The 27,489-nt window shown below is 40.5% G+C and overlaps 1 protein-coding gene across 1 annotated transcript; it reads right to left on the bottom strand.

Annotated features, from left to right (window-relative positions):
* Window positions 1-226: 226 nt before the first annotated feature.
* Window positions 227-9,056, bottom strand: LOC137394976 (uncharacterized). Its single transcript, XM_068081753.1, has 6 exons — window positions 8,944-9,056; window positions 7,379-7,507; window positions 7,045-7,161; window positions 1,924-2,376; window positions 692-808; window positions 227-452 (listed from the first exon to the last, which is right to left on the bottom strand). Exons 1-6 carry the CDS (start codon window positions 8,987-8,989, stop codon window positions 319-321), a joined length of 996 nt encoding a protein of 331 aa, XP_067937854.1. The 5' UTR covers window positions 8,990-9,056; the 3' UTR covers window positions 227-318.
* Window positions 9,057-27,489: the final 18,433 nt, after the last annotated feature.

Raw genomic sequence — 27,489 nt, 5'->3', positions numbered from 1 at the left:
ACCACCTCAGTAATGAATGAAGCATACATTGCAATCACAATCATACGCACACAACCCTCATATGTGTAAACACCCTGAACAGCATGCACACCAACATATAAATGCACAACTTCATATACATGCATTTTACACTCACACATATACACACAGCATGATGACACCTGCGAATGGTTCAACAGTGAAAGGTTGTTTGACATGATTGAATAATTATTAATATTGCCCGATAATATTGACTATGAAGGTTACATAAAAGACAGACAGCCAAAAGTGGCTGATCATAAATTTATTTAGTCAAAACTTCATAAAATAGTCGAGTGATTATTTTCTTTTCCCACAGAGCCATTGAGGGAGTGCGCAGACTACCTCATCAATTGGGTCAGGAGCCACTCGTTTAGCAGGCTGTTCTATCCTGCCGTAATAATCCACTTGAATTTCGTCAATCTTTTTTAGTTCTAAAATACAAATAATGTACATTTTATGTACAGTTGCTTTCTGTAGCCTTTATAATAATTTCTGGTCACTAGCCGCTCAGTCTGGTCAAAGTCAAAAAGAGGGTATTGCTGCAAGTAGGCAGTTGGTGTCAGAGGTATGAAGAGAGTATTGCTGAAAAGAGGCAGCGGCTGTCAGAGACATAAAGAGAGTATTGCTGGAAGGAAGCAGTTGCTGTCAGAAATATAAAAAGTTGTCTTACCACAAGATGCTAGTTCTTTACTGACTTCATGTTTAATTAGCTCATCAATGTCTGGAATAGGTCTCTCTCTATCATATTTTTCTTCTGCTTTGCTTGGCGTGCAGACCAATTGATGAACTGGATAAGAAAACAGACATGTATCAAGACCCCCTTACTTACATAATTCAATAAGTAGCAGGTGATACTTATTGCATTACGTCAGGTTTACACTAGGATAAGGAGTCAGGTTTACACTAAGATGAAGAGTCAGGTTTACACTTGGATGAGGAGTCAGGCTTACACTAAGATGAGGATTCAGATTTACACTAGTATAAGGAGTCAGGTTTACACTAGGATAAGGAGTCAGATTTACTCTAGGATAAGGAGTCAGGTTTACAGTAGGATAAGGAGTCAGATTTACTCTAGGATAAGGAGTCAGATTTACACTAGGATAAGGAGTCAGGTTTACACTAGGATAAGGAGGCAGGTTTACACTAGGATAAGGAGTCAGATTTACACTAGGATAAGGAGTCAGATTTACATAAAGATGAGGAGTCAGGTCCACACTAGTATACGGAGTCAGGTTTACACTAGGATAAGGAGTCAGATTTACACTAGAATAAGGGGTCAGATTTACACTAGGATGAGGAGTCAGATTTGCACTAGTATAAGGAGTCAGGTTTACACTAGTATAAAGAGTCAGGTTCACACTAGGATAAAGAGTCAGGTTCACACTAGGAAGAGGAGTCAGATTTGCACTAGAATAAGGAGTCAGGTTTACACTAGGATAAGAAATAAGGTTTACACTGGTATAAAGAGTCAGGTTCACACTAGGATAAGCCAGGTTTAAACTAGGATGAAGGGTCAGATTTGCACTAGTATAAGGAGTCAGGTTTACACTAGTATAAAGAGTCAGGTTTACACTAGGATAAAGAGTCAGGTTCACACTAGGATAAGTCAGGTTTAAACTAGGATGAGGAGTCAGGTTTACACTAGGATGAGGAGTCAGGTTTTTACTAAGATAAAAAATAAGGTTTATAGGAAACAAGATAAAGCAAAGTAAATGATTGTAAAAAAAGAAATTAAATAAGAGTTGAAGGAAAAACAGTATAAAATGTAAGTTGAAAGTATTCGGAGAGTGAAGCAAAGGAAAAAGAAAACACCCAAGTAGAAAAAAAAAAACTAAATGTGTAGAGGAGAGACATAGCAAGATAGAGTGTGAACACAGAGATCAAAGTAACTGTGTGACATACATTGTTTGTCTAGTCGTTTTGTTGCGCAGTAAGTTCCATCATCTAGTCTGCATATAACTGCGTGGTCCTCTCCAAACAGTATGTATTTCTCGGGGTCACATCTGATTGGAGGCTTGAAATTACGAAATAATACCACCCACACTTTAAGCTCCCGAAGGGCATGAATAATCATTTGTTCCCATGATTTGTTCCAAGTCTTTTCTTTTGTAATCTCCTTCAGAGCTTCTTTGTAACCTTTTCTCAAAAAGTGTCTATAGTAATCTTCATTGTCCCACAATTCTTGGTGAACTCTCATTCGTATATCGTCTCCGCTAGGGTCTATTCCTTCATCAAACTGGAAGGCTTGCAGCCTACACTGCTGAGCTACGCTTTCGAAAAAGCTGTCCGCACCTCCTCCAACAGTTTCTTGCTCTAAACCATATCTTCTCAGTTGTTCTGCAACTCTTTCAAGCTCTGAAGCAAAGAAGTAATTAAGCGTGAAAAAATGGCAATTTCCGAAAAACAGGTGGCAACAAAACTTGGAAAAATATATCCAAAAAGTAATGTATTGCAAAATTTATTTTCACTTGGGGTTTTTAATATTACCCATGAATGTGTTTTTCACATTACATGTCAGTGTGTTGTTACATTACTCAAAAATGTTTTTTCTATTGCAAATGAATGTGTTTCATGTTACACGTAAATGTGTTTTTTATGTTACATATTAATGTGTTTGTTATATTCTACACATGAATAAGTAAATAATTCTTATATCCAATAAACTAAGCTCAGATTCAAGTATAGTTAAATATACAGCCACAATTTATGTTAATCTCATGGAAGAGTTATTAATGAACATGGTGAAAGGATAACTGCATGTGTGTGTATGTAACATTTAATTATTGTTGTCAAGACCCTCAAATAATTCAACATTTTCTTTGTTAACCTAAAAACGGGACATTTGTGACTGACATTTTTCATAATCTACTCTATCCAGCTGCTTCAAATTGAGGAACAAAACCCTTTAAAGATGTGGTTGCGTAAAAAAATTCAATTTAATGAAATTAAGACCCATAAAAGGCAAAAACATCAGCTACAATTTGATGCCATTTTTGTCTTTGTAGACCAACCCTGTCCAGAGATATATGCGTTTGAATGAGGCCCTTTTTTAAATAGCTCACGTTCCAGCGGGTGCTTCTTTCGTGACGTCACAAGCAAGGTATCTGAAACGAAACCACGAGCAATAAATATGAGGTCGCTTCGTTAGCCAATCATGCGCGCAAAATTTTTATATAGGCCGTAATAAAATTCATCACTCGTAAGACGCGTTGTCTGTGATCTCGAAGATTCTCATAATTAGAGAATTCATTCTAATCGTTACTGATTCAATGCGTTTCAACAATTACTAAGTTATACCTACATAGTTTTAAAATGGCTTCAAGTTCGAGTGACCGCTACTCAGAGTTATCTGAGCAACTTTTAGTAAAAGATTGGAGTAGACAGCCTATGGTCAAAGCTGACAGGCATCAGCAGCGTTTTGCTGCAGAGGAAGACAGAATGGAGGTAAATTAACTTAGAGTCTTCTATACTTAAGTAAATGTAATATTTTTTATAGTCATAATTACATATACTAATTAATAAAATGATAATTCTTTGCTATCTCCAATCATCTTTTCATAGCTTATCTGCCGTTTTACCTAGCTATAATATTTTTTTCGAATTTTCTTTGGTAAATTAGAGTCATGATTACAAATTATTTTCACTCGTAGGAAGTGGGTAAAATCGATTGATCATTGCATATCTTTAATTTCCAGAACCAAAGCTTCGAATCGTTGGCTTGGCGTACTTGTGCCTTTATTAAATGTTTATTCGTTTTCAAAATTACACTCGCAATCTATTTAACTCCCAATTTGGAAGCTGTCAATAGATACGCTTTAGAATGACATATCTATGAATGACATATTTATTGCATTTGTTTTACTGATTACAGAATGTTTATGTCATCCCACCAGCCGAAGAATCTTTGTCAGTGTGGAAACTGCCATAAAGGGGAAAGAGAGTCTTGAATGTGTGCTGCATAAGCCATGATGTTTTGTTTGAGTTTGTTGCAGTAGATGAATTTGTCTTATTGTATCAGCAAATACTATGTGAGTGGCCACGACTTGATGAATATTTTTAATAAAAGCTTTATGCCGAGATGAAAATATTTTTGCTTGTAAAAATTATATAATAAAATAATATTGTTGAAGATAATGCAAAACATGATTTGCAAAATATTGTAGTGAATAGGATATGGTATATGGATGTCCGTAAAACTGGAGAATGTGAGTTAAAATCCAGTTTGCAGCAGACTTCTCATCCTTAAAACTCTATCTCTGTCTATATTCTTTTCAAAGACGTGGCTTGCTTATTTCACTTAGGTAGTACTTGGTAAGAATCCTACTAGTAAGAAACTAGTACGTAGACGGTGTGGGCAATGATATACAGCCCCGCCCCAAGGATAGGCGACATAATGTGGGCGGGGCTTATGGGAGGCTGTATATCGTTAGTATGGGTAGCTGCAGAACTGTGCTGATACAAAGACCGCGTTCTACATAAGTGACTTGACAGAATTACCGTAGGCCGGTAGAATTGGTAGTCGGTACCCAAATGTTTACACAACATTTGGAGAAAGTGAGTAGAACAAATTTTCAATTTTCGTTATTTGAGGCCTTTGAAACATTCATAATAATGCATCTACAGCAGGATTTAAAATTTTATTCTAGCCAACATGAGCAAATACAAAATAAGATATATGCCAATAGAGCCGAGTAAGACGACTTTTATCACAAATACCCGATGTGAATACGAGAGATAGAGACAGGTTGCCTAAGGCGTGACATCATTTTGGGCAAGTCTGGGCACGTTTTGGTGGCCTGAGCGTTTTTACGGCGATCAGATTTTTTCGGTTTTAATCTTCAAATGTCTTGGCAATGCGATCGCGTAACACAACAAACAATAATTATATCAACTGATAGAGAAAAAAAAAAGTTTTCTTTTAAGATCAACTTAAATTTGACGCAACCACATCTTTAACCAGATAATCTCTCATTTCGTAGATGAGACGCAACTTAATTTCTGTTGATACGGGGTTTTAGTGCTTGACTGGGTGCACATCGACACAGAGTGCTAGTGCTTGACTAGGTGCATATTAACACCGGGTGCTAGTGCTTGACTAGGTGCACATCGACACAGGGTGCTAGTGCTTGACTAGGTGCACATCGACACAGGGTGCTAGTGCTTGACTAGGTGCACATCGACACAGGGTGCTAGTGCTTGACTAGGTGCACATCGACACAGGGTGCTAGTGCTTGACTAGGTGCACATCGACACAGAGTGCTAGTGCTTGACTAGGTGCACATCGACACAGGGTGCTAGTGCTTGACTAGGTGCACATCGACACAAGGTGCTAGTGCTTGACTAGGTGCACATCAACACAGGGTGCTAATGCTTGACTAGGTGCACATCGACACAAGGTGCTAGTAAAATGTTATGCTATTTACGATCACCCTAACATATAATAAACTTTTAACTTTGCACTTAAAATGTAAGCAAAAATTGGTTCCTTTAGCCCACTGTAAAGGGAAAACAAATCATAAAATACACAAAACCAAACTTGCCAAATCACCTTGTTTATTGCTGACACTAGCCCTAAACCTACATGTACATTTGGGCACTAGCCCTAAACCTACATGTACATTTGGGCACTAGCCCTAAACCTACATGTACATTTGGGCACTAGCCCTAAACCTACATGTACATTTGGGCACTAGCCCTAAACCTACATGTACATTTGGGCACTAGCCCTAAACCTACATGTACATTTGGGCACTAGCCCTAAACCTACATGTACATTTGGGCACTAGCCCTAAACCTACATGTACATTTGGGTATATCTAAGGTAAAAACAGTCTTGTTTATTATGTCTATTAATACACTCTAACTCATATTTGTATCTCTTCATAATCTTCTTGCTTTATTGGTGCCCAATTACCATAAAATCCATATATGATACCATGGCGCTTTATTTTTCAACCTTTCTCCAATATTTGCTTCCTATTAAAGGTGGCTATCAAATAAATGTAGCGTCTAAATAAAGGGTCTTATGTACGATACCCGTTTACCATCATTTGTAGCTATTTATTCGGGAGAGTATGACAAAAACTAAATCATTGCGATTTGCATATTAAATTGTCTATTGAGTCTAGTTTTGGTGAGGAAAAGAAAAGCAGCAATATCTGCCGCATTAACTTGTCACATAAATCCGCCACATAAATTCGTCATCCAATTCAGTCACATAATTCTGTCCCATATGTGCCACATAAATCTGTCACATATAACTGACACATAAATCTAACACATAAATCTGTCACATGAATCTGTCACATAAATCTGTCACATTTTATCTGTCACATAATATCTGTCACATAATATCTGTCAAATAATACATGTGTCTGTCATATTGGAATACAGCAGGCTGGCAAAAAGAAAAACAGATGAGGCTCTTTGTGATATCCTGTGATGCTAATGGCACTTGATAGATATTTGATTAAAAACTGGAAACTAGGACAACTTTTGTTTTCCAGTCATGTCCAAAAGTAAGGAGCCGCCTGGTAATTTCTTGGTAATACAGTTTCTATTCACTTGAATCTATTGACTCAAAAAGCTGCATATAATCAACTTAAATGTAAACAGTTACATATCGGTTTAATCGTCAACATGGACACATTTTTTGTTGTTGTATCAATTGAAAATTAGAACTCAACCCTCTAATTAAATAATACTTTTTCTCACTGATATCCGCCCTGTATTATTGAAAAATTGGCAAAATTAATTTTTTCTTTCAACTAATTGCGTTAAATTTGCTCAAGTTTTCTTAATTGTTTGTCATTTTTAAATTTCTGGCAGCATAAATACAATCATTTTGAAAGTTTAAGCGCTCATTTAACTGAATAATATTTAGTGACACGGCAGGCAAAGTATTGCTTCATGACTGTGTAGCACAATAATACAATATAAATAATACAATACAAATAATACAATAATGCAATAATACAATAATGCAATAATACAATACGCATTTGAGCAAATTAATAAACATACTGCGAGCATGGCAGGCTTCATCTTCAATCTGCATCAAGTCTTTACACTCTTGGCTTTTAAGCCAGTCGGTACGCCGTACCCGCCGATTATCAGATTCTTCTGCTGCCTCAGATTTGTCTGCGAAGTACAAGATTAAACAATCATGCACAGAAAACATTACCGTGTGTCTCATGGTCAATACCATGGAATTCTGGTAGTCTTCCAGTTATCATAACCTGAACGCGGACAAGCGAAACAGATATCTACTGAGAAGTGTATCACGTAGCCGACCCAGAATGGAACATAACTCTTAATAAGTAGAAGATAAGTTTGTAAATTACTGATGCATTCTTACCTATCAGAGGCTCCCCAGCAGCTGGAATAAAAGAACCTTCATTTTTTGGAGTTGCCCTTGCCAAATCTTCTTTGGAGTCTTTGTGTTTCGTCAATTTTTTTGCTAAAAACTTGTGCAGTTCTGTTGGTTCTAGAATCACCAGTATGCATGCATGTAAGCACCTAGTAATAGATATACATGTAGGCATCTACTAGTAAACATAGGTATCTACTAGTAGGCATAGGTATATAGTAGTAGACATAGGTATCTAGTAGTACACATAAGTATCTAGTAGTACACATTGGTATCTAGTAGTAGACATAAGTATCTAGTAGTAGACATAGGTGTTTGGTAGTAGATATAGGTATCTAGTGGTAGACATGGGTATCTAATAGTAGACATAGGTATCTAGTAGTCGACATAGGTATCTAGTATAGACATAGCTATCTAGTAGTAAACATAGGTATCTAGTAGTAAACATAGGTATATAGTAGTAGACATAGGTATCTAGTAGTAGACATAGGTATCTAGTAGTACACATAGGTATCTAGTAGTAGACATAAGTATCTAGTAGTAGACATAGGCATCTAGTAGTACACATAGGTATCTAGTAGTAGACATAAGTATCTAGTAGTACACATAGGTATCTAGTAGTAGACATAAGTATCTAGTAGTACACATAGGTATCTAGTAGTAGACAAGTATCTAGTAGTACACATAGGTATCTAGTAGTAGACATAAGTATCTAGTAGTACACATAGGTATCTAGTAGTACACATAGGTATCTAGTAGTAGACAAGAATCTAGTAGTACACATAGGTATCTAGTAGTAGACATAAGTATCTAGTAGTACACATAGGTATCTAGTAGTAGACAAGTATCTAGTAGTAGATATAGGTATCTAGTAGTAGACATAGGTATCTAGTAGTAGACATAGGCAACTAGTAGTACACATAGGTATCTAGTAGTAGACATAAGTATCTAGTAGTACACATAGGTATCTAGTAGTAGACATAAGTATCTAGTAGTACACATAGGTATCTAGTAGTAGACATAAGTATCTAGTAGTACACATAGGTATCTAGTAGTAGACAAGTATCTAGTAGTAGACATAGGTGTTTGGTAGTAGATATAGGTATCTAGTGGTAGACATGGGTATCTAGTAGTAGACATAGGTATCTAGTAGTCGACATAGGTATCTAGTATAGACATAGCTATCTAGTAGTAAACATAGGTATCTACTGTAGTAGTAGACATAGGCATCTAGTAGTAGACCTAGGTATCTAGTAATAAACGTAGGTATCTAGTAGTAGACATAGGTGTCTAGTAGTAGACATAGGTGTCTAGTAGTAGACATAGGTATCTATTAGTAAACATGGGTATCTAGTAGTAGATATGGGTATGTAATAGTAGACAAAAGTATATAGTAGTAGGTCTAAGCATTCAGGGGTAGACATAAGTATTCAGAAGTGGCAACACAATCACTTATGGATTAGCTGAAAAAATGAGAAGGAACGCATGAAATACTGCTTCAAACAATCTTGGTACAAATTTAAACAAGTTATTGCTAGCATAAACCTACATACCTGAGTTTTCAAACATAAATTGCCTGTTTAATATTAATTCATCCATGTCATTCTTTTCGCTTTTATAATCTATGCTATCGACTGGTTTCCAATCTTCTGACTCGCCTGAAGAAATTTTAACAAATTGTTTATAATCTCATATATTATTTTAGCCACTCTCTAACTATCTTTGGTTATTCCGTATGTATTTGTCACATTATTTTTGTAATGAAAATTTGTGAAATCTCCCATTCACATCAAACATGTATATAATGAAGACATCAACATAATGTATATGGAAAGTGATTCACTGGTAAATGGGAACAAGTCTCTGTAACTAACTAAACAAATTGATCCTTGTGTGTCTCTCTCAGCATCCTGCCAAAATACCCAGGCATTCAGAATTGGTGTTCAAAACAGACCCAACTGACTCTGGTCCAACTTAATTCTTAAGACATACAGTTGATCAACAACAGCAACCACATGGGTGTAAATTTTATTACGCCTTTCTTTCAAGTAAGGTCTGCCATAAGAGATCAGGTGTGTTGATAAAGCACAGAGAATAAGTATGTACACAATTATTCTGAAATTCTGTAAGGATGTCATTAGAGTATCAAAATAGTAAGCCCCATGTCACACGAGTTCGAATCCCGTAGTAAACAAATTTTTGTCTCAACCAAGCCTTAGGATGTAAGGATGGCCATGGCTCTTATTACAGTAAAGATTGGATATTTGTGTCTAAGCAGAGGCGATATAAATTATATACAAACAAAACAAAGCCAGTAAAACTTGCCCGCATGCATGTTAGTTATTCCTTCGCATGGATCTGTAACTACCTGTTTCTTCATAGTACTTTTCTTCCCTCTGTTATCCTCAGGGGGTATGAAGTCTGAAAGTTGATTAGATGTTTTCATACAAACTAGCACAATATACAAATATACAAACGCTATATGATTTTGTTCAACAGCTATCTAGCAGCTATTTTTAGCTATCCTCCAATTGTTTTTAGCTATATTTTGGCTATACAATATACGCTCTCACAAGCTACACTGTATTAAATTTCATCATTTCTATCCATTCTAAAAACTCAAGTAATGCATCATCAGTTTTTTCGAATATCAGTGTAAAGTTTCAGCACCCTATCATATTGCTCAAGAGAGAATTACTCTAAAGATGGTACTATAAAAATAACAGCTGTCCTGTTCTGATAACATTGTCTAACTGTTATAAGCTAAGTATATACATGTATTTTTATAGTATTTCATGAGTGTCCTAGATTCATCTAGAGAGTTGGCCTACTTTATTCATTTTATTACTAGTATGTTAGTTCATCAGAGCTACTTGCTTTGAACCCTACATATAAGTTCCATCAGATACTTGTAAGCGCAAGCCTCAATGCGTATGTTGATAAACCTTCCTGCTGAATTTTCCTTCTTATGGTTATAATTAACCAGAGCCAGTATTCATTTTTTAGAGATTCTACATTTAGTTATTGGCTCTTATAGTACTGGAGAGTCTAAAATAAGCTATTCAGAGAGTAAATTTGTTAGCATCTTTTTAAATTATTATGAATGAAGTTATTAAACAACACCAAATGCCGCATTGACTTTTGTGAAGTTAATATGAAGTTACTAAGACATGAAAGGGAATTCTTACAACATGGTTTCTGCAAATCAGGTTTTTGAGGTTTCAAAGGATGAATCAAGACTTGTTTCCCCTGTTGACTTGTCTTCTGATGAGCTTTAAATAATTGAATAGTTATAAAACACTTGGAATGGTACAATAAAAACCAGGTAGCTAACAGTAAACATAGATTATCTAATCGTGTTCATAAATGTAAGTACCAAGCTATACATATACATGTAGGTGTGTTTTTAAAGTACTACCTGGCGGTACACAGACACAATTGTTAGTAAAATGAGTATATAGCGGACAACAATGCTTGGTACAAACTAAGATTTATGCTAGTAAGTATGGGTATCAAAGTGTACAAAAATACATTTCTAATAGTAGGCATGTCTAATAGCAAACATATCTAGTAGTAGACATGTTTAGTAGGAGATGCATCTAGTAATAGACATATATAGAAGGAGATGCATCTAGTAGTAGACATATATAGTAGGATAAGCATCTAGTAGTAGACATAGTTATCTAGTAGTAGACATAGGTATCTAGCAGTAGACATAGGTATTTAGTAATAGACATAAGTATCTAGTAGTAGATATAGGTATCTAGTAGTAGACATAGGTATCTAGCAGTAGACATAGGTATTTAGTAGTAGAAATAAGTATCTAGTAGTAGATATAGGTATCTAGTAGTAGACATAGGTATCTAGTAGTAGATATAGGTATCTAGTGGTAGATATAGGTATCTAGTAGTAGACATAGGTATCTAGTAGTAGACATAGGTATCTAGTAGTAGACATAGGTATCTAGTAGTAGACATAGGTATCTAGTAGTAGACATAGGTGTCTAGTAGCAGACATAAGTATATAGTAGTAGACATAAGTATCTAGTAGTAGATATAGGTATCTAGTAGTAGACATAGGTATCTAGTAGTAGACATAAGTATCTAGTAGTAGACATAAGTGTTTAGTAGCAGACATAAGTATATAGTAGTAGACATAAGTATCTAGTAGTAGATATAGGTATCTAGTAGTAGATATAGGTATCTAGTAGTAGACATAGGTATCTTGCAGTAAACGTAGGTATCTAGTAGTAGATATAGGTATCTAGCAGTAGACATAGGTATCTAGTAGTAGATATAGGCATCTAGTAGTACACATAGGTATCTATTAGTAGATATAAATATCTAATAGTAGATATAGGTATTTAATAGTAGATATATTTATCTAGTAGTATACAAAGATCTTGACAAACTTATCAGGTATTACACATACTAGTTTCAGGCATAACTCTTACCCTTTCCATGTCGAGGATCAGCACTAACACGCGCTGACCTTTTTTCAACATCATCTGGCCATTCTGGCTCATGCCACAGATCTATAGACAAGTTTCCTACGACCTCAGTAGGCCCACACCTCTTTGATCGGTTGAATGTATTCATTTTTTGAGAAGCAGAAGATGTAGATGGTGTTTTACTTGCAGAACCATAACTTCGGTTCCTGCTTTCTCTTTCCATTACCTCAGTTTGTGATACAGATCCGCTAACTGAATCGACAGTTGTGTTATCTGCAAGCAAACCATTTTAAATATGATGCAATGAATGCGATGAACTCGTGCATCTCAGTGTATTTAGTGCACATGTAATGCGTGTAGCCTAATTATAGGGACTGTTCCAGGGCAAAACATGCTCACATTTCGCGTTACGGTTGCCTTGTTACATTCGACATCTCATTGTTCATAGGCAACAGGCTGTTTCCATACAGATGCGGGATTGTCGGCCAAACTTACAATGCAATGTAAATGTTTGTGCTATTGTTGACACAGGTGGTTAAAATTACGGTAGACCATAATTGCTGGTAGGACTGTCAGGTAAAATGAGTTTTTTTACCGTCGGTTCTGAAAGCCTTCTATAAGAACAATAAATACTATTTGATGACATTTTTATGATTCTGTCAAGGAAGGTGCAGTATGAGTTCTTCTACATTTGCTCTTTAATTTGCTGCCTCACATTGATATTACTGAGAATCAACTTGTCCATGTTTGTCAAACAGTTTTGATAATCATTAGTGTTTCTAGGCTTATTTTAATCTATGTTAACTCATATAAAGGACATGCAAGTAAATGTATAGTTACCATAAATCTGGCTTTACTTCTAGTAGTTGATGTGATGACATCACCAGAAGGTGTGGATTGGCATATTATGTCTAATTTCTGATGAGTATTAATCATTTTTAAATAACACTAGCCTGAGATATATAACCCTAGCCTGAGATGTTTAACACTAGCCTGAGATATATAACTTTAGCCTGCGATATATACCCCTAGCCTGAGATATAGATTCTTCCGATACTAACCCTAGCCTCATATATATGTTTAGATTCTTGCAATAATAACGTTTCCCTAGACTGTAAGTAGGTATATAAGCTGACTTAGTCAACTTATACCTACAGTCAGAAGATTGTTACTAAGTTGAACAGCTTGTTAACTTACTGTACAGCAGAAAACATTTGTCAACCTGTCGAAAGTACTCAAAGCTATAACAACGCGTTGTAAGGACGGCATAAATTTAATTTGAAAGGTTTTAATTACCATTCATATTATAGGAATGTGGTTCTTAAACCACCTCTTATGTAGCTGATAGTATAACAGACTAATGTAGCTGGGCTGTTCTTTTTGAACATAAGTAGAATAACAATTAATTGTTTCACTCATATGTAGGCTGCCAGCTTCCAGCCTGATCCCTCATGGTCTTACTTGTTTATCAAGCTTCTGAGAATCAAACAGAGCAAACTATTTGTATGTGAAACATGGTCATACTATCAACTGTGTACAAGTCTTTCTCATGAAGCAAACTCACAACTTAAAGAAGCTGCAGATTAACGCTGACAATGACATGGAGACACGTCAAGGAGATAGCAAAAGTTCATAGCTAGGTTTTTCTCTTATCTGTTGTTTTACATTATATAGTTATCTTTTCTTGCCTTACTAGCTAAAGGGATTGAGCTTGTTCAGACAAGCATTCTCTGGTTATCTCAAATTATAGTAGCTTAGCAGTAGCAGTAGCTTTAACATTACTCTCCTGATGTTTGACTTTAACACTGTGTATGCTTCAACTCTTCCAAGTATTAGCTAAGTAAATAATCGATATTGTCTATCAAGACTATAATTCCTTGTTTCGTTAGAAGTAACAGTGTCAATCACTTAATGATTTTGGTAACTCTAAGAGAGCTAATGTAAAAAAATGTTACATTTATAATGTTGCTCTTTAGTCTTATCGCACGCACAGGCACAAAGAGATACAAGTCTTCAATAAACATCAAGAACTACATACTGTAAGTTATTTATTCTGGCAATCGTAAAGTTTGTATATTTGCCATATGAGGTTTGTATCAACTAGTAAAACCTATTAACTATTGCTGCATTATGTCACAAAAAAGCCACTTAGCACAGTGCTTCCTGTCTATGTCATGTGGAACAAAAAATTACTTATAAAGATTTTACAAGCATTGAGCTAGGTTTGCATTAGGTAAACTGAGAACCCTCGAGCTCACAAAGATAGTGCTAATTTTTTACCAGTTTCCCACAGTAAGAGTTTTCCCATAAATAGACCTTATTTCAAGTGAAGCATGAATTCTTGGTTGTTGTTATCAACACAAAAATATTCACTATAGTTTGTGTATAACGTATACCATTGGTCACATCTTTTAAAAGAAAGGTCATTTTTTGATGTTTTATTATATTCTACCAACAGAGTATCTATATTTTACTGTAGTTTGTTTGGTTACAGTTGCAGTAAACTAAAAATGAACTATGCTCAATAGGTCCTGCGTTACATTCCCTGACATGTCTACTGCAAGCATCCCTGGTATGATACGACACTTTCGAATGTATAGCACTTTATTACAGAAGGTTACAAGACAAAACAAGCATAACAGCATGCTGCCGCTGCGAAAGGCTAATTCTTATTATGCAAGCCAAGTAGGATTCATTCCCGTCACCTCATCATCTTCTTCCTGATAGTCACATCCTCTATCATATTTATCACCATCGATGTCATCATCTGAGGAACTGCTCGAATCTAAAAGGAGACACACACGACATTTACTCCCACAAGTGCTACACGTAGTTCTACATGTGCTAAATGTTAATCCTACAAGTGCTACATGTAATTCTACAAGTGCTACATGTAGTTCTACAGGTGCTACATGTAGTCCTACAAGTGCTACATGTAAGCCTACAAGTGCCACATGTAGTCCTACAAGGGCTACATGTAGTCTTTTAAGTGCTACATGTAATCCCACAAGTGCTACATGTAATTCTATAAATGCTACATATAGTCCTACAAGTGCTACATGTGAAGTCTACTCATGACATGGCTATATTGAGCATGTAGGTAATAATAGTGCTATAGTACACTCAAGGTTTACTTCAATGGTACAATCAGAGTATAGTTCTATGGTACACTCTAGGTATAGTTCTATGGTACACTCAAGTTCTAGCTTAATGGTACACTCAAAGTACAGTTTTTTGGTACACTCTGAGTATAATAGTTCTATGGTACGTTTAAGCCATGACTCTATGAAGTACTTTTATCCTGCATTTTAATTCAAATAGGTACAGATAATATCTGGTTATACTTGTTGATTACCTCTTAGTACACTTTCTTTGGCTTTGTGGAGTATCTTGTCAATTATTTGCTGCACACTCTCCTCATTCTGGCTTTGAGCTTCAGCAGGCATGTTTTCTCCAGATTTCTGTTCTGCAACATTTATTATATTTCTGTTTCTATTTAAAGTTTATTAGACAACAAAGATTTTCTAATATGTATTAGATATAACAAGTTGAGTATTATATAATAAGTGTTAAGTATAAGGAGTTGTATATTATGTGGTATATATTAGGTGTTACTATATTGGGTACTATATACTAAGTGTTAAATATAAGGAGTTATATATTATGTGGTATATATGAGGTGTTACTATATTAGGTATTATATAATAAGTGTTAAATATAAGAAGTTATATATTATGTGGTATATATTTGGTGTTACTATAATAAGTTATTATATATTTTGCACTAGCTGAATGCTCGGCGTTGCATGGGTAATAAAATAATTACCTAACAGATTTTAAGTAACTTAAGCTAGTAACTTAAGCTAGTTTAATCCTTACTATAATAAGAACCGTGCAGCCATTTTGACATTGTGCATCATGACTAAGCATTATTAGTGTAACTATTTTTGCAAGCGCCGCAAAGGTATGTGCACAAATATCTCGAAGTATGGCAAAGACAAAGTAGTGTAGAGGTTAGCTATCATATCTGCAGAACTGATAGTTCAGAGTTCATATCGAGTGCAAAGTGAATTTTTTGTTTATATATTTTAATAGTTACAATTAGCCACACAGACAACAGACAAACTCTGAGATTTGTATGTATACAGATTATATATTAAATGCTATATATAAGGTGTCCTATATTAAGTATTAAATATCAACTTTAGTATCACCGGTCAAGGCCGTTCAAAGCAAAATAGACCATGAGACAAAACTAAAGAATAGTAGCGTAAAATTATGTGTATTGAATAAAAAGCTCGTTTTGCATATTCTGTTCTATAATGTGGACTGGCAAAGTCTTCTTGTCTGGTATGAGGTGTGGAGACTTTTTTGGAATTTAAGTAGAAATGTAATGGATAGTCAGACAGATTGAGATGAAGATGCAGATTGGAGATTCGGTCTAAGTATTTTAGACAGCAAATATCTAATAACAAAGTTAACTCATCAGCATTAAAGGTATTTATACACATAATATGGACACTGATCATCACTGTCCATATTATGCATCATATGCTTAAAACATAAACTTTTGAAGGTGTCTTAATTTGTCATTGTCAGACATAGACCTATTAGCTACACTACAGGTAATAAGTCTATGCCTCTATGTTGTTAGACAAAGGGATGCCAGCTTAAAGCAGTATGAAACAGAATGGACAACATATGGTTCTTGTAAAAGAAAAGAGCATATTTTGGTTTTACAACTATTTATCGGAGCTGAGCTAGAGCATACTTTGATGGTCTAGTTTTTGAAATAATATAGTCGTGATTGTCTATTTGTATGCCCAGAGGTTTTATACATTGTCAGTATTGTTATGTTCAAATTGTGTATGGTGATAGAAGGTGATAGAAGGTGATAGAAGATGATAGAAGGTGATAGAAGGGCCGTATGAAGTTTTTCTGGATGTAAAGTGATGGTTTATGACTTGGCAGTATTCAGAGATATGGAGTTTCATTTACACCAAAGTGATGCATAATATGCCGTATGTCGTAGTAGGTTTCAACAAGTAAATAATATTGTTAATCAATTTTGGGGGATTCAGTGACTGACGCTCCATATTGTTTCGCAGTATAATTAATGAGAGGTAATCAGCATATTGGAATGCTGATTACCTCTCATTAATGCTGATTGGAATATGTTGATACTCGGCTTGAGGTCATGCTCAAAGGCATTCCATAACAAAGGACGCAAAATGGTTCCTTGGGGTCTCCGTTCTTGCAGTGTTCCTGTGATGAGGTAGAGCCTCCATATTTATTCCTTGCGCATGGTTTGTGAAAATCTTTTTACAATTTTCACCAGGAATGGTTTGTTACTAAGCAAAAACAATCTTTCAACAGCTACAAGGTGCCACATTCTGTCAAACGCCCTGGTGAAATCTGAAAATAAAGCTTGTGTTGCCAATGTCTCTTCGCTATCAAGATCATAACATTATATTGGATGTGAACTTCGCTCAAATGAGCGTTACGGTTCATGATACAGTACAAGTAACTTGATTATCTAGCGCAGAAGGATTTGCTATAATGAGCTAGGAAAAGATAGTTCCAGCAACACTTTCAGCATGAAAAAAAAGAGATATGGATCGTAATTGTTTCAATCTATTCACTGGTACCATCTCAGCTTTTCTCCAAATGCTGGAGTTATACCATCATGAAAAATTATATTTATGGTATCTCTCATTGAGTCGGCAAGTTGTTTCGAAATGGGCATTGTTTTTGCTCGCCCAACTGGAGAAATCTTCTCTGTTAATTTATTTAGAAGTCAATTTTGTTCAAAAATTTATAAACTGTAAGGTTGTCAACATTACAGTAACAGATTTACTCCACAAATCAGAATAGGAGGGTATATAATGTTTATGGTCAGTGAGGTAGTAGGAGTTAAGCTGCTCAACAAATTGTGTAGAATTCATTTAAATCCATCCATGAACATCAGTTGTGCTGACTGTGTATAATGGTTTTCATCAATTAAATCTTTTACATTTTTTCACCAGTTTTTGCTATCGTGTATAGTATTGTTAATTTTATCTGATATTTGCTCTGCTAAGCGTTCCTTAAGTGCATGTGACAGTTTCGAGAAAATTTTCCAAGTGGGATCATTTCTTTTTTGGGCTCTTTTGGTAGCCCTCGATGATTTGCGAGTGAGTGGTGAGGTGATTAATGGTTGGCCTTGTGGTACTCGGGTACTCTGCTCTAGACAATGTCTGCCCAAGAAACTAGTCACTTGTCTTCTAAGAAGTCAACCTTTGCATCTACTGAATCAGCTGTATATACCTTAATGTAGTTGACAGATGACAGATGACAATTAAAAGATGACAGTTGACAGATGACAATTCATTTGTGACAGCAATTTTAGACGCTGGTGTGACAAGGCATTTCTTGATCGTAGTTTATTTTGGAAGGGCAGGGGTAAAGCGATTCTTAGATAGTACATCTATCGCCAGATATTCATTAGCAGGAATACATAGTAGAAAAATCAGCCAGAACTTATGTATTTTTGCATATGGGTAAAATCAAAATCGAGCATTTTATTTTCTCTTGTTGACACGCTGGCCATTTGCTCTACACAAAACTGTATGTGATCGTGCTTGTGTTAAATCAGTAAACTCACCAGCTATGAATAAACTAAATGTTGGGTTTGTTAAAATATTTTGAGACTCCTGAGCACACAAGGTCAACAGTTTGATCCTTTTCAGAGCTTGTAAGACCTTGGGTGGTACAGAATTGCGTATATAATTGCTGTACGGGTTGAAGAACTCTCTCATCCTATATGTTAGCTCAATGAGGTATATAAAATGTTGTTAGATTTGTTACCTTCTTGCACACTTTCTATGGCTTTGCTGAGTATCTTGGTAATTATTTTCTGTACATTATTTTCACACTGACGTTGAGCTTTGGCAAACATTTCCTCTCCAGAGTTTTCACCTGCAACAATTATCCTATTCTAACAGCCATTTACTGTTCATTGAATGGCACTGCGTTTTCCTGTTTTTGGAGAACTGCTAAAACAAGTGATTACAAAACAATTCTGCTGTAAAAAATTATAGAATCTTTTTTAGAATTCCTAACAATGTTAGCTGGCCATACCATATTTTATTAAACTGCACAGTGTAACATGTAATGTGTTATTTATTAAGTGCGATATAGTAGGTATTATATATTGTAAAGGTTTTGTGCCATCCTTACTTTCCTCCACTAGTACAAGTCTCGGTGCACGAGTTTATACATATATTTTCTGCTTCGTTCATAAGAGTACAAGAATAGTCAAGCACATGCAATGAACAGGCCCAGAACAGCTCTGCTCTCTAACTCGAATGTTCATGCTTATATCGCGGGTAGGCCCCGCCTTTGTTCTACTTAGCTGGGCCCGGCTCGGCCTGGCTCGGCTTGACTTGGCTCGGCTTTGGCTTGGCTTGGCTTGGCTTGGCTCGGCTTTGGCTTGGCTTGGCTTGGCTCGGCTTTACTCCAGGTGGAGGCTATCCACCACACACTCCCCCACCCATTGGCGACTAGGGTTTCCAATTCACGTCTTGAGGAGCACCAGTTGGGCCAGCGCCTCATGTTGGCGGGCTCTGTAGCGGAGGCGCTCCACTTCGTCCAATAGCAACTGGTGCTTTTGGCCCTCCAGGTGTCCTTGTTTCAGGATAGCCTGCATTGTTTCTGCAGCCCTTGTCCAATCTCGTGCCTCCTTGGCTAACAGTCGGGCTCGGCTACGCTAGGGTCTGCAGTAGAGTCTGGCTAGCCGGGGTCTGTCCCAGTATCTCAGCCAGCATGCGGTGTCTGGATTGGTCCAAGGCGATCTGGCTCCTCCTGATTGAGGCTGGGCGAATCCAGGCCGGGGAGCGGGGCTGCATCCTGGGCTGCTGGGCTCCTCTTCGTGGGCTGCGGAGTCTCCTTCCTCGAGTAGTGGGAATACATACAGCCATAATCAGGGAGCCCCGCATGTTCTCCTGGCAGAACTGCTCCCAGGTATCCTGGTCGACCAGATACACCACCGGCTCTACTCCTTCCTGCTGGTGTGTAGCGTGGTGTATCAGCATTTGGTCCCGTGACACGTGTTGCCAAGTGCAAGGGCAAACAAATACTGCGTAATTTTGCAGCACATGAAAACGGATCTACTGGGTGCTGATCGTGAACTGGCAAATCCACTGGCTTTTCCACCCATGTGGCAGTCCGGGCAGACAGATATTTAATCATCTTCACCACTGTCTTCTTCCGTGGTCTACTCTCCTCTGGCTCCGGTTTCCTAACAGGCATACTCTCCCTAATCGCAGCAGCCGGTGGAGAAAAGGACAACTCCGGTGAGAGGGGCTGATCCGCTTTCCCTTGGTTCGTATGACAGCCACTCGGCACTCCTCCTTTTTTTCCCCCGACAGGGTTTCATTCAGCAGTGCCTCTGCTCCTTCTTCTGTGATTTCCAACACGACTGAGTCCGGTCTTTGTGCCATGTTGAGCTCTGCGTTATCTCCCCTGTAGGCCATCACATTTGCTGGTGTTGGCCTATCCATCACTTCTCCAGCTTCTTTCAAACTAATTGTGACCAAAGTCAGTAGATCTTGTAGTGAAGAGTTCTCTTCGCTGTCCATCTTCTCGAGTGCTTAAACGCTATCCAAAGAAAATGGATGCTTTTAAAGGAAAGCTTCGGTTGTGTCTGTGAGAGCCGTTTTGCTGTTTTCCCGTGTGACCTCCGGACCGTTTTCCGGCAATTCCATGTAGTAGCATACCCCATCTCTGTACTGTTCCGGCTTTGTAGTGGTCCGGGCCAGCCTCGGATTGTGCCAGACTGGAGCTGATGAGATTTCTGAAGTTGCGGTTCTCCCGAAACTTCTTCTAGTGAGACCGGATTGACTTTTACCAAACTCGGTCTTTGGTGCTCTCCTTCCTTCGGTCCGGCCGAGTTTTTTTCTGGAATTGTCTCCTGCCTTTGCTTTTCTGCGGCCTCCATCAACAATGTTTCCCAGTTGTCGGGCGGCATTATTGGCACTGGGTCGTTCCTGACTTCCTCCGGCTTTCTCTTTGGCCTGCTGGGTTGAGACCCCTTCATGTTAGGGCCCCTCCTTGGCTCCAGAGTGGCCGGGGTTGTCCTAGCCTCTCTGGACAAGCATCGTAGGGCTTCAGCCCTACTTCGCTTTGGATGGAGGACTAGTCCTGTCGCTTCACCAGATATGTGTGGTTGCCCCAGGCCTTCAGGATATGGTATGATCCCACGAACTTTGCCTGTAACTTGGGGTTTTCTCCCGTCTCCGGCGTTTGTTTGTGAGCCATACTCAGTCGCCTGGGGCATACAGCACTGGCTCCTCCCGGTCTTTCTGTCACACCTCTATCTGACTCTGCTGGAGTGCCTCGTGCATCGTTTGTAGCCTTCATTGCACCTGGAGGGCGTGCTCATGGGCAGGAAAGAACTCGGTCGGTTAGGGTTGGCTCTCCAGCTGGTGTGGTAACCTCAGCTCTCGTCCCAACATCAGCATGTTGGCTGTTTCTCTGGTTGCGGAGTGGGGGTGCCTCGGTATGCCCTCATTAGTTGGGGAAGCAACAGATCCCATTCATTCTTTCCTCAGGCTATGAATAATGCCCTCAAGGAGTGTTCGAGTACCATTTATCATTTAGTACCATCGGTTATTCCATTTTACGATTCCATTGGCCTGTGGGTGGTAAAGAGTTTTGTGTGTCTTTCCCAATTTCTAGATTTGGCACAGTTCAGCCATTAGTTAGCTTTCGAACTGCACCCATGGTCCGTGTGGATCTGCTTTGTCAACCCCAGGTAGCAAAACACCTGCTCCTCCAGCGCGTTTGCGACCACTAGTGCCGTGGCGTCAGGCAGTGCGAGTGCGTCCTGCCATCAGGTGAAGTGATCAGTGACCCGGCCGCGAAGGCCAGGGTCATCCGACGTAGAGCCTTCGTTTTTCTCCGGCCGCCTTTATCCCTCCATGCTTTGCGACCTGGCACACCTCGCAACTCTTGACCAGTACCAAGTCAGCTGGAGGCGGCTTGTTGTCCTTCCCATTCCAGAGTGGGCCAGGCTGTGTGTTTGCCACATTGTGGTTTCCCGCATGGCCGGCGGGCAGATGGCGCACCATTTAGCATGGTCCTGCGGGGCCACGCGTGCCTCCAGCATGCCACCCTGTCGTATTTGTAAAGAGCCCTGTATGAAATGCAGTATAGCCAGCTCGCTGCTTCTGACTTCCAGGTGTTCCGCCGATACCTCCTCTCCTGTGGCAATTGCCCGGTACATGATGGCCACTGGTCCCTGTTCGGTGGCCTGTAGCCTTGCCAGCTCAGGGCTGGCAAGGTTATAAGCCCAGCTTCTCAGGCGGGCTAGTAGCTCCTAGGGGGAACCACCGGTACTCAGGTTCAATCTTGCCACTGTTGAGGCAGGAGTCCTGCACGAGTTGCCGGCCAGTCACCCGGGAAATGCAACGTTGCCAACGGCTGATCTCACCCTGTCGAGGATGGGAGTCCCATCTAGGCAACTGGTTGGTACCCATGCGACTAACGGCCCTTGTTTCCTTGCCAACTCTTTCCGTGAGGGGCCTCCGTCTCTCCGTTCAATGCTTGCACACTGCCGGCAGTCCTCGCAGGTTTGCTTACTCAGCCCATCTGCATTTTCGTGGCGAGCTCCTGACTGGTGTTCTAAATTGTAGCGGAACTCCGCCAGGATCTCGAGCCACCTGGCCACATGGTTCGAAGGTTCCCTCCTCCTACACAACCACCAGAGTGAAGCGTGATCTGTCCGTAAAAAGAACTTTTGTCCATACAGATAGGGCCAAAAGTGCTTCACCGCCTTGACCACCGCGAGCAATTCTCGTCGAGGGTGAAAGTTTTGCTGTAACAGACAATGACCTTCTCATAGCCCTCTTGCACTTGGGACAGCACGGCCCCTGCTCCACATCTACTGGCATCTGTGTCCAGGATGTACTGCCTCCAGGGGTCTGGGTAGCCCAAAATCGAGGCGGTGCTGATACTGTCCTTCAGTTTGTTGATGGCGATCTGCTCCTCTTCCGTCCATTTCCAGGACTCTCTGTTTGCAGGCAGCCGGTGCAAGACATGCGCTATAATGGCGAACTCCGGGATATGTTGTCGGTAGTAGCCGACTGTCCCGAAGAACCCTTAGAGTTCCTTCACTCCGCGCGGGTTCAGCCACTCCGTGACTGCCTTTACCTTGTCGGGGTCTATAAAGACTTTGTCTTGGCTTGCTATGTGACTCAGGTAGCGGACCTGGTGTTGCAACAGTTAACATTTGGACGGTTTTAATTTTAATCCGGCCTTGTGGAGTCTCTAGAAAACCTCCTCCAGCGAGTGCAAGTGTGTGTTGAAATCCGGTGGGATGGCTATGATGTCGTTGAAGTATAGCAACAGCGTTCTCCAGTGGAGGCCATGTAAGACGCGTTCCATGAGCCTTTAGAAGGTGGCTGGCGTGGACGTCAATCCAAAGGGTAACGCCTTCTACTTCCACAATCCGGATCGTGTTGAGAAGGCTGACTTCTCCTGTGCTTCCGCATCCAGGGGCTCTTGCCAATACTCGCTCACCATGTCCAATGTGCTGAAGTAATGACTCCCAGACAGCGCGTCCAGGCTGTTGTCGATCCTAGCTAGAGGGTAGGCATCCTGCTCGGTGACGGCATTCAGCCACCGATATTTGAAGCAGAAACGCCATTTCCCGTCCTTCTTTTGGACCAGCACCATTGGCGAGCTCCAGACACATCTAGCTGGTTTGATGAGCTCCCTCTCGAGTAGGTCCTAGACCTGCATTTTGGCCTCTGCCTCCTTTTCCGTCCCGAGCCTGTGGAGGCTGCCGGATCGGACGACTGCCCTCCTTGAGTGGGATGGAGTTTTCCATCTCAGAGGTCTTTCCCATGTCGTTCTCGCCCATGCTGAACACGGTGGCATACTGACTCAGCAAGAAAGCCAACCTCGCTGTCTGACTTGCTCCTTTACAGTGCGGTCGGGCCGACTGAAACAACTCCTTAAGGTGAACCGGCACTTTATTGGCTGATGTCGGACTGGCTTCGTACAGTAAGGGGTCATCCTCCTCGACCTGTTGGGTGCCTACTCCTGTGTATGTGCCAATGTTGGCTCCAGATCAGAAGGTCAATGGCTGCTCCATCATGTTCATACAGCGGGTGAGTACCTGTCTTAGGGTCTCGGCTGATTTAGGCTACTTGCCACTAGGGGTTCGTCGAGAAATCCTTCAATCAGAACCATGGGGCAGTAATGCCGTGTGGTGATGCAACAATGTATTGCCATCTCTGTCCGGGCTGGAACCACTCCCCCCCCCCCCTCCCTGATCACCTGCACTTTGCTCTGTAGCAGTCGTCCATGCCGGTTCATGCAGGCTAGCTGTCTGCCATCCACTCAGACCACTGGTTTTCCAAACTCGAGAGAACACTGATGGGCCACAAAGAATGGCATTTCCAGTATGTCCTCCTGGCTCAGACGACTGATTACAAAAAATCATTCCGTCCTCACGTCCCTCAAACAAATTGTCAACCGGATTATCCCATAGAAAGGGAGCCATGTCCCATCAGCCAGCAAACCATGGCTGTCACTTTCCTCGAGCCGGTCTTGTACAGCTCCCGGCTGTCGGTCAAAAACCTGCTTATTTATCAGGTTAGTAGTGCATCGCGTATCTAAGAGAAACTGGATGGGCCCCCTCTACTCTTCCGTAAAAAACATAGCTAGTGGAGTGAGGTCGGCTGAGGGTTTGCGCCTTAGTGGTGTCTTCCAAGACATTTTCCGTGGAGCTTGGAGGACTTTCTTTCCGCGACGGGGGGAAATCAGTCATTTGGGCCGTCTCATGTCTGTGGTAGACCTGTGATTCCTGAGATTGCTACTCCCAAGGTGGCGAAGGTGCCGGTCTTGCCGCTTTTAAGGCAGGCTTTCGACTGTCTTGTTCGATGGGGATGGTTCTCAATGTCTGGGGTAGAGGAGATTTGAGGGTAATTCTCTTTTTTTTAGGTTACGTCCTTGCTGCTCACACCGAGGGGCGTAGACGGTATTTGGGATCATGAATTTTTTAGGGCTGGCCGCACTCAAGGACTGATAGTAATTTTGTGTTTCCACAGGTCTCTCCTGTGCATGAATTTTCCCCGGTCTAGTCCTTGCTGGTTGAGATCATCCGTCGGCTTTCACCGAGTCCCGTGTGGCTTTAGTACGTCTTCGGTGTTGTTTGCCCTTGGCACAGTCAGTAGCCAGAGCTAATGCTGTGGCTTTTCCTCGTTTCCCAAACCGGTTTTGAGTAGCAGGGGCAGTTCTTCCATACGGGCCCTGGTCAGCCACAACCTCAGCAAAGGGTAGCTGGCGGGTTCTTCCTTTCGGTTGGAGTGTGGACCCACTCCTGGAGCCGTTCCACTTTCTTCATGAGGATCGGACTAGCCGGGCTAGTCGTCCAATAACATCGGTTTCGGCCGACAGACGACAGTTGACAGATGACAATTCATTTGTGACAGCAATTTTAGACGCTGGAGTAACAGAACATTTTTTGATTGTAGTATATTTTATAAGGGCAGGGGTAAAACTTTATGTGCCTAGTTATGTGCCTTTAGCAGTTTACTTGGTTAGAGGATCATCCTTCTAGGGCTCGCATCAAAGATCCTGCGGGTTTGCGCTTGCTCCCCTGAATCTAGAGGTAGTCATTGCCGGCCCATACAGCATCAACTAGTGTGGGCGTGTACATGGCCAGCAGGTACCAGCTTTTCGACCTCCCTAGCATGCTCCTGAAGTGACGTTTCTTTCTTTTGTCTAAGGGTGTTAAGCTGGCTTAGTGCCTGTCTGGCAGATAGCCCAAATCTTGCCCGGAGGGCATTGAAGATGGCCTCCTGATCTTCAGCCTGTTTGTCCGGTGCTTCTCGAAGGTACAACAGTGTTGCTCCTTCCGTCCACTGGTTGGCATCGGCTACCTCCAGAAAGCGGGCAATAAAATATTCTACATCCCTCTTTTCCTCTGTACTGAGGAGTCCTAAAGTGTGGTTCCGGCTCCCGAGCCCTTGGCATCAATAGCACCCGTTCTAGTGCTTCGACTAGTTGGTCGGGTCCCGGGTTGGCGTTTCGTGCCCTTCCATTGGCCATGTTTGGGGCTTTCAGTAGGTTTTTGCTCCTTTTCTAGAGCAGTATATCTACTGAGTCCGCGGCTGTTGACTCTTTTCTGGGTTTGCTTCTGTTGCCAGGAAGTTCTTTCAGTAGGATCAGTGCTGCCTTCTCAGGCAAGTCCTGTCGGAGTCTTCAGTAGGTTTCTGCTCCTATAGCAGTGCATCTACTAGGTCCGTTCCTGCAGGGTTTTACACAGCTCTCTAGGTTTCTTCCTGTTGCCATGAATTTCTTCCAGTAGGAACAGTGCTGCCGTTTTTCAGGCAGGCCCTGGCAGCTTTCAGTAGGTTTCTGCTTTTTTCCTAGAGCAGCTCATCTAATGAGTTCACTGCTTGAGGTAGGGTGTTACGCAGCTCTCTCTGGGTTTTTTCCTGTTGCCAGGAAGTTCTTCCACTAAGAGCAGCACTGCCGTTTTTCAGGTAGGCCCTATTCGGTGTCATCTGGGTTTCTTCCAATAGCCACTTTTAAGGCAGCAGAAAATTCATCCAGAAATCCTGTTATACAATGCGAGTCTCGTGGTGGAGTTCTTGGGATCGTCAGAGATCCCATTGCTGCCACCAGTGTAAAGGTTTTGTGCCACCCTTACTTTCCTCCACTAGTACAAGACTCCATGCATGAGTTTATACACATATTTTCTGCTTCGTTCATAAGAGTACAAGAATAGTCAAGCACATGCAATGAACAGGCCCAGAACAGCTTTGCTCTCTAACTCAAATGTTCATGCTTATATCGCGGGTAGGCCCCGCCTCTGTTCTACTTGGCTAGGCCCGGCTCGGCCTGACTCGGCTTGGCTCAGCTTGGCCTGGCTCGGCCCGGCTTGGCTCATTTCAGCTTTGGCTCGGCTCGGCTTGACTTGGCTCAGCTTTGGCTTGGCTTGGCTTTGGCTTGGTTCGGCTTGACTTTACTGCAGGTGGACACCATCCACCACAATATGACATTTCTATAAAATCTGTTATATTTGTGGTGTTATATGTTAGTGGCTGTATATCAAGCGTTATAAGGTGAGTTTTATATTTTAATAATTATATAGAAAAGTTAAAATAAATATCTAGATGCAATACACGCAATAGCCAGCAATCTTTACAATTTTTACACAATAGCCAACATGTTGGAAACGTCTTACTACAGCGCATTTCAAAATTGTTCTCAAGTATTATACAAAATCTCGATGTTTTTTCTGAGAGCCAGAGAGCGTTATACCTGTTTTGGGCATAGGTTTTGTTGAGGTGCAAGGAGTTGATTTGGGAGACTGTCGACATCTGTTAGGAGAGTTATCAGGCCTATCATGTGACTTGGGACAACCAGGCAAAATTGGCGTGGCTTTAGTCGGAGACCGTCTTGGCTCAGGACATGGTTTGGGACGACTGGGAGAAGTCGATTTGCCTCTATTTGCTGATTTGTCTGTAATAGAGTATTATGGCTGACTTAATGTTAGTGCTGTGTGATATGACACCACATGCCAAAATTATATATTGGCCCTGTGAGCTATCGATATCGTTCAGTTTTGAAGCTTTGGAGCTATGCTCTCTCAATAT

The sequence above is a fragment of the Watersipora subatra genome, chromosome 4 (genome assembly GCF_963576615.1).
Source record: "Watersipora subatra chromosome 4, tzWatSuba1.1, whole genome shotgun sequence".
NCBI lineage: Eukaryota > Metazoa > Bryozoa > Gymnolaemata > Cheilostomatida > Watersiporidae > Watersipora > Watersipora subatra.
This window is presented reverse-complemented; position numbering and strand designations above follow the sequence as displayed.

Coding starts and splice junctions, on each gene's coding strand:
- LOC137394976 (XM_068081753.1), bottom strand. CDS start 8,989: ATGGATGAATTAATATTAAACAGGCAATTTATGTTTGAAAACTCAG. Junction 7,162..7,378: donor TGCTGGGGAGCCTCTGATAG/GTAAGAATGCAT, acceptor TGTACTTCGCAG/ACAAATCTGAGGCAGCAGAA. Junction 809..1,923: donor AAAACGACTAGACAAACAAT/GTATGTCACACA, acceptor TTTCTTATCCAG/TTCATCAATTGGTCTGCACG.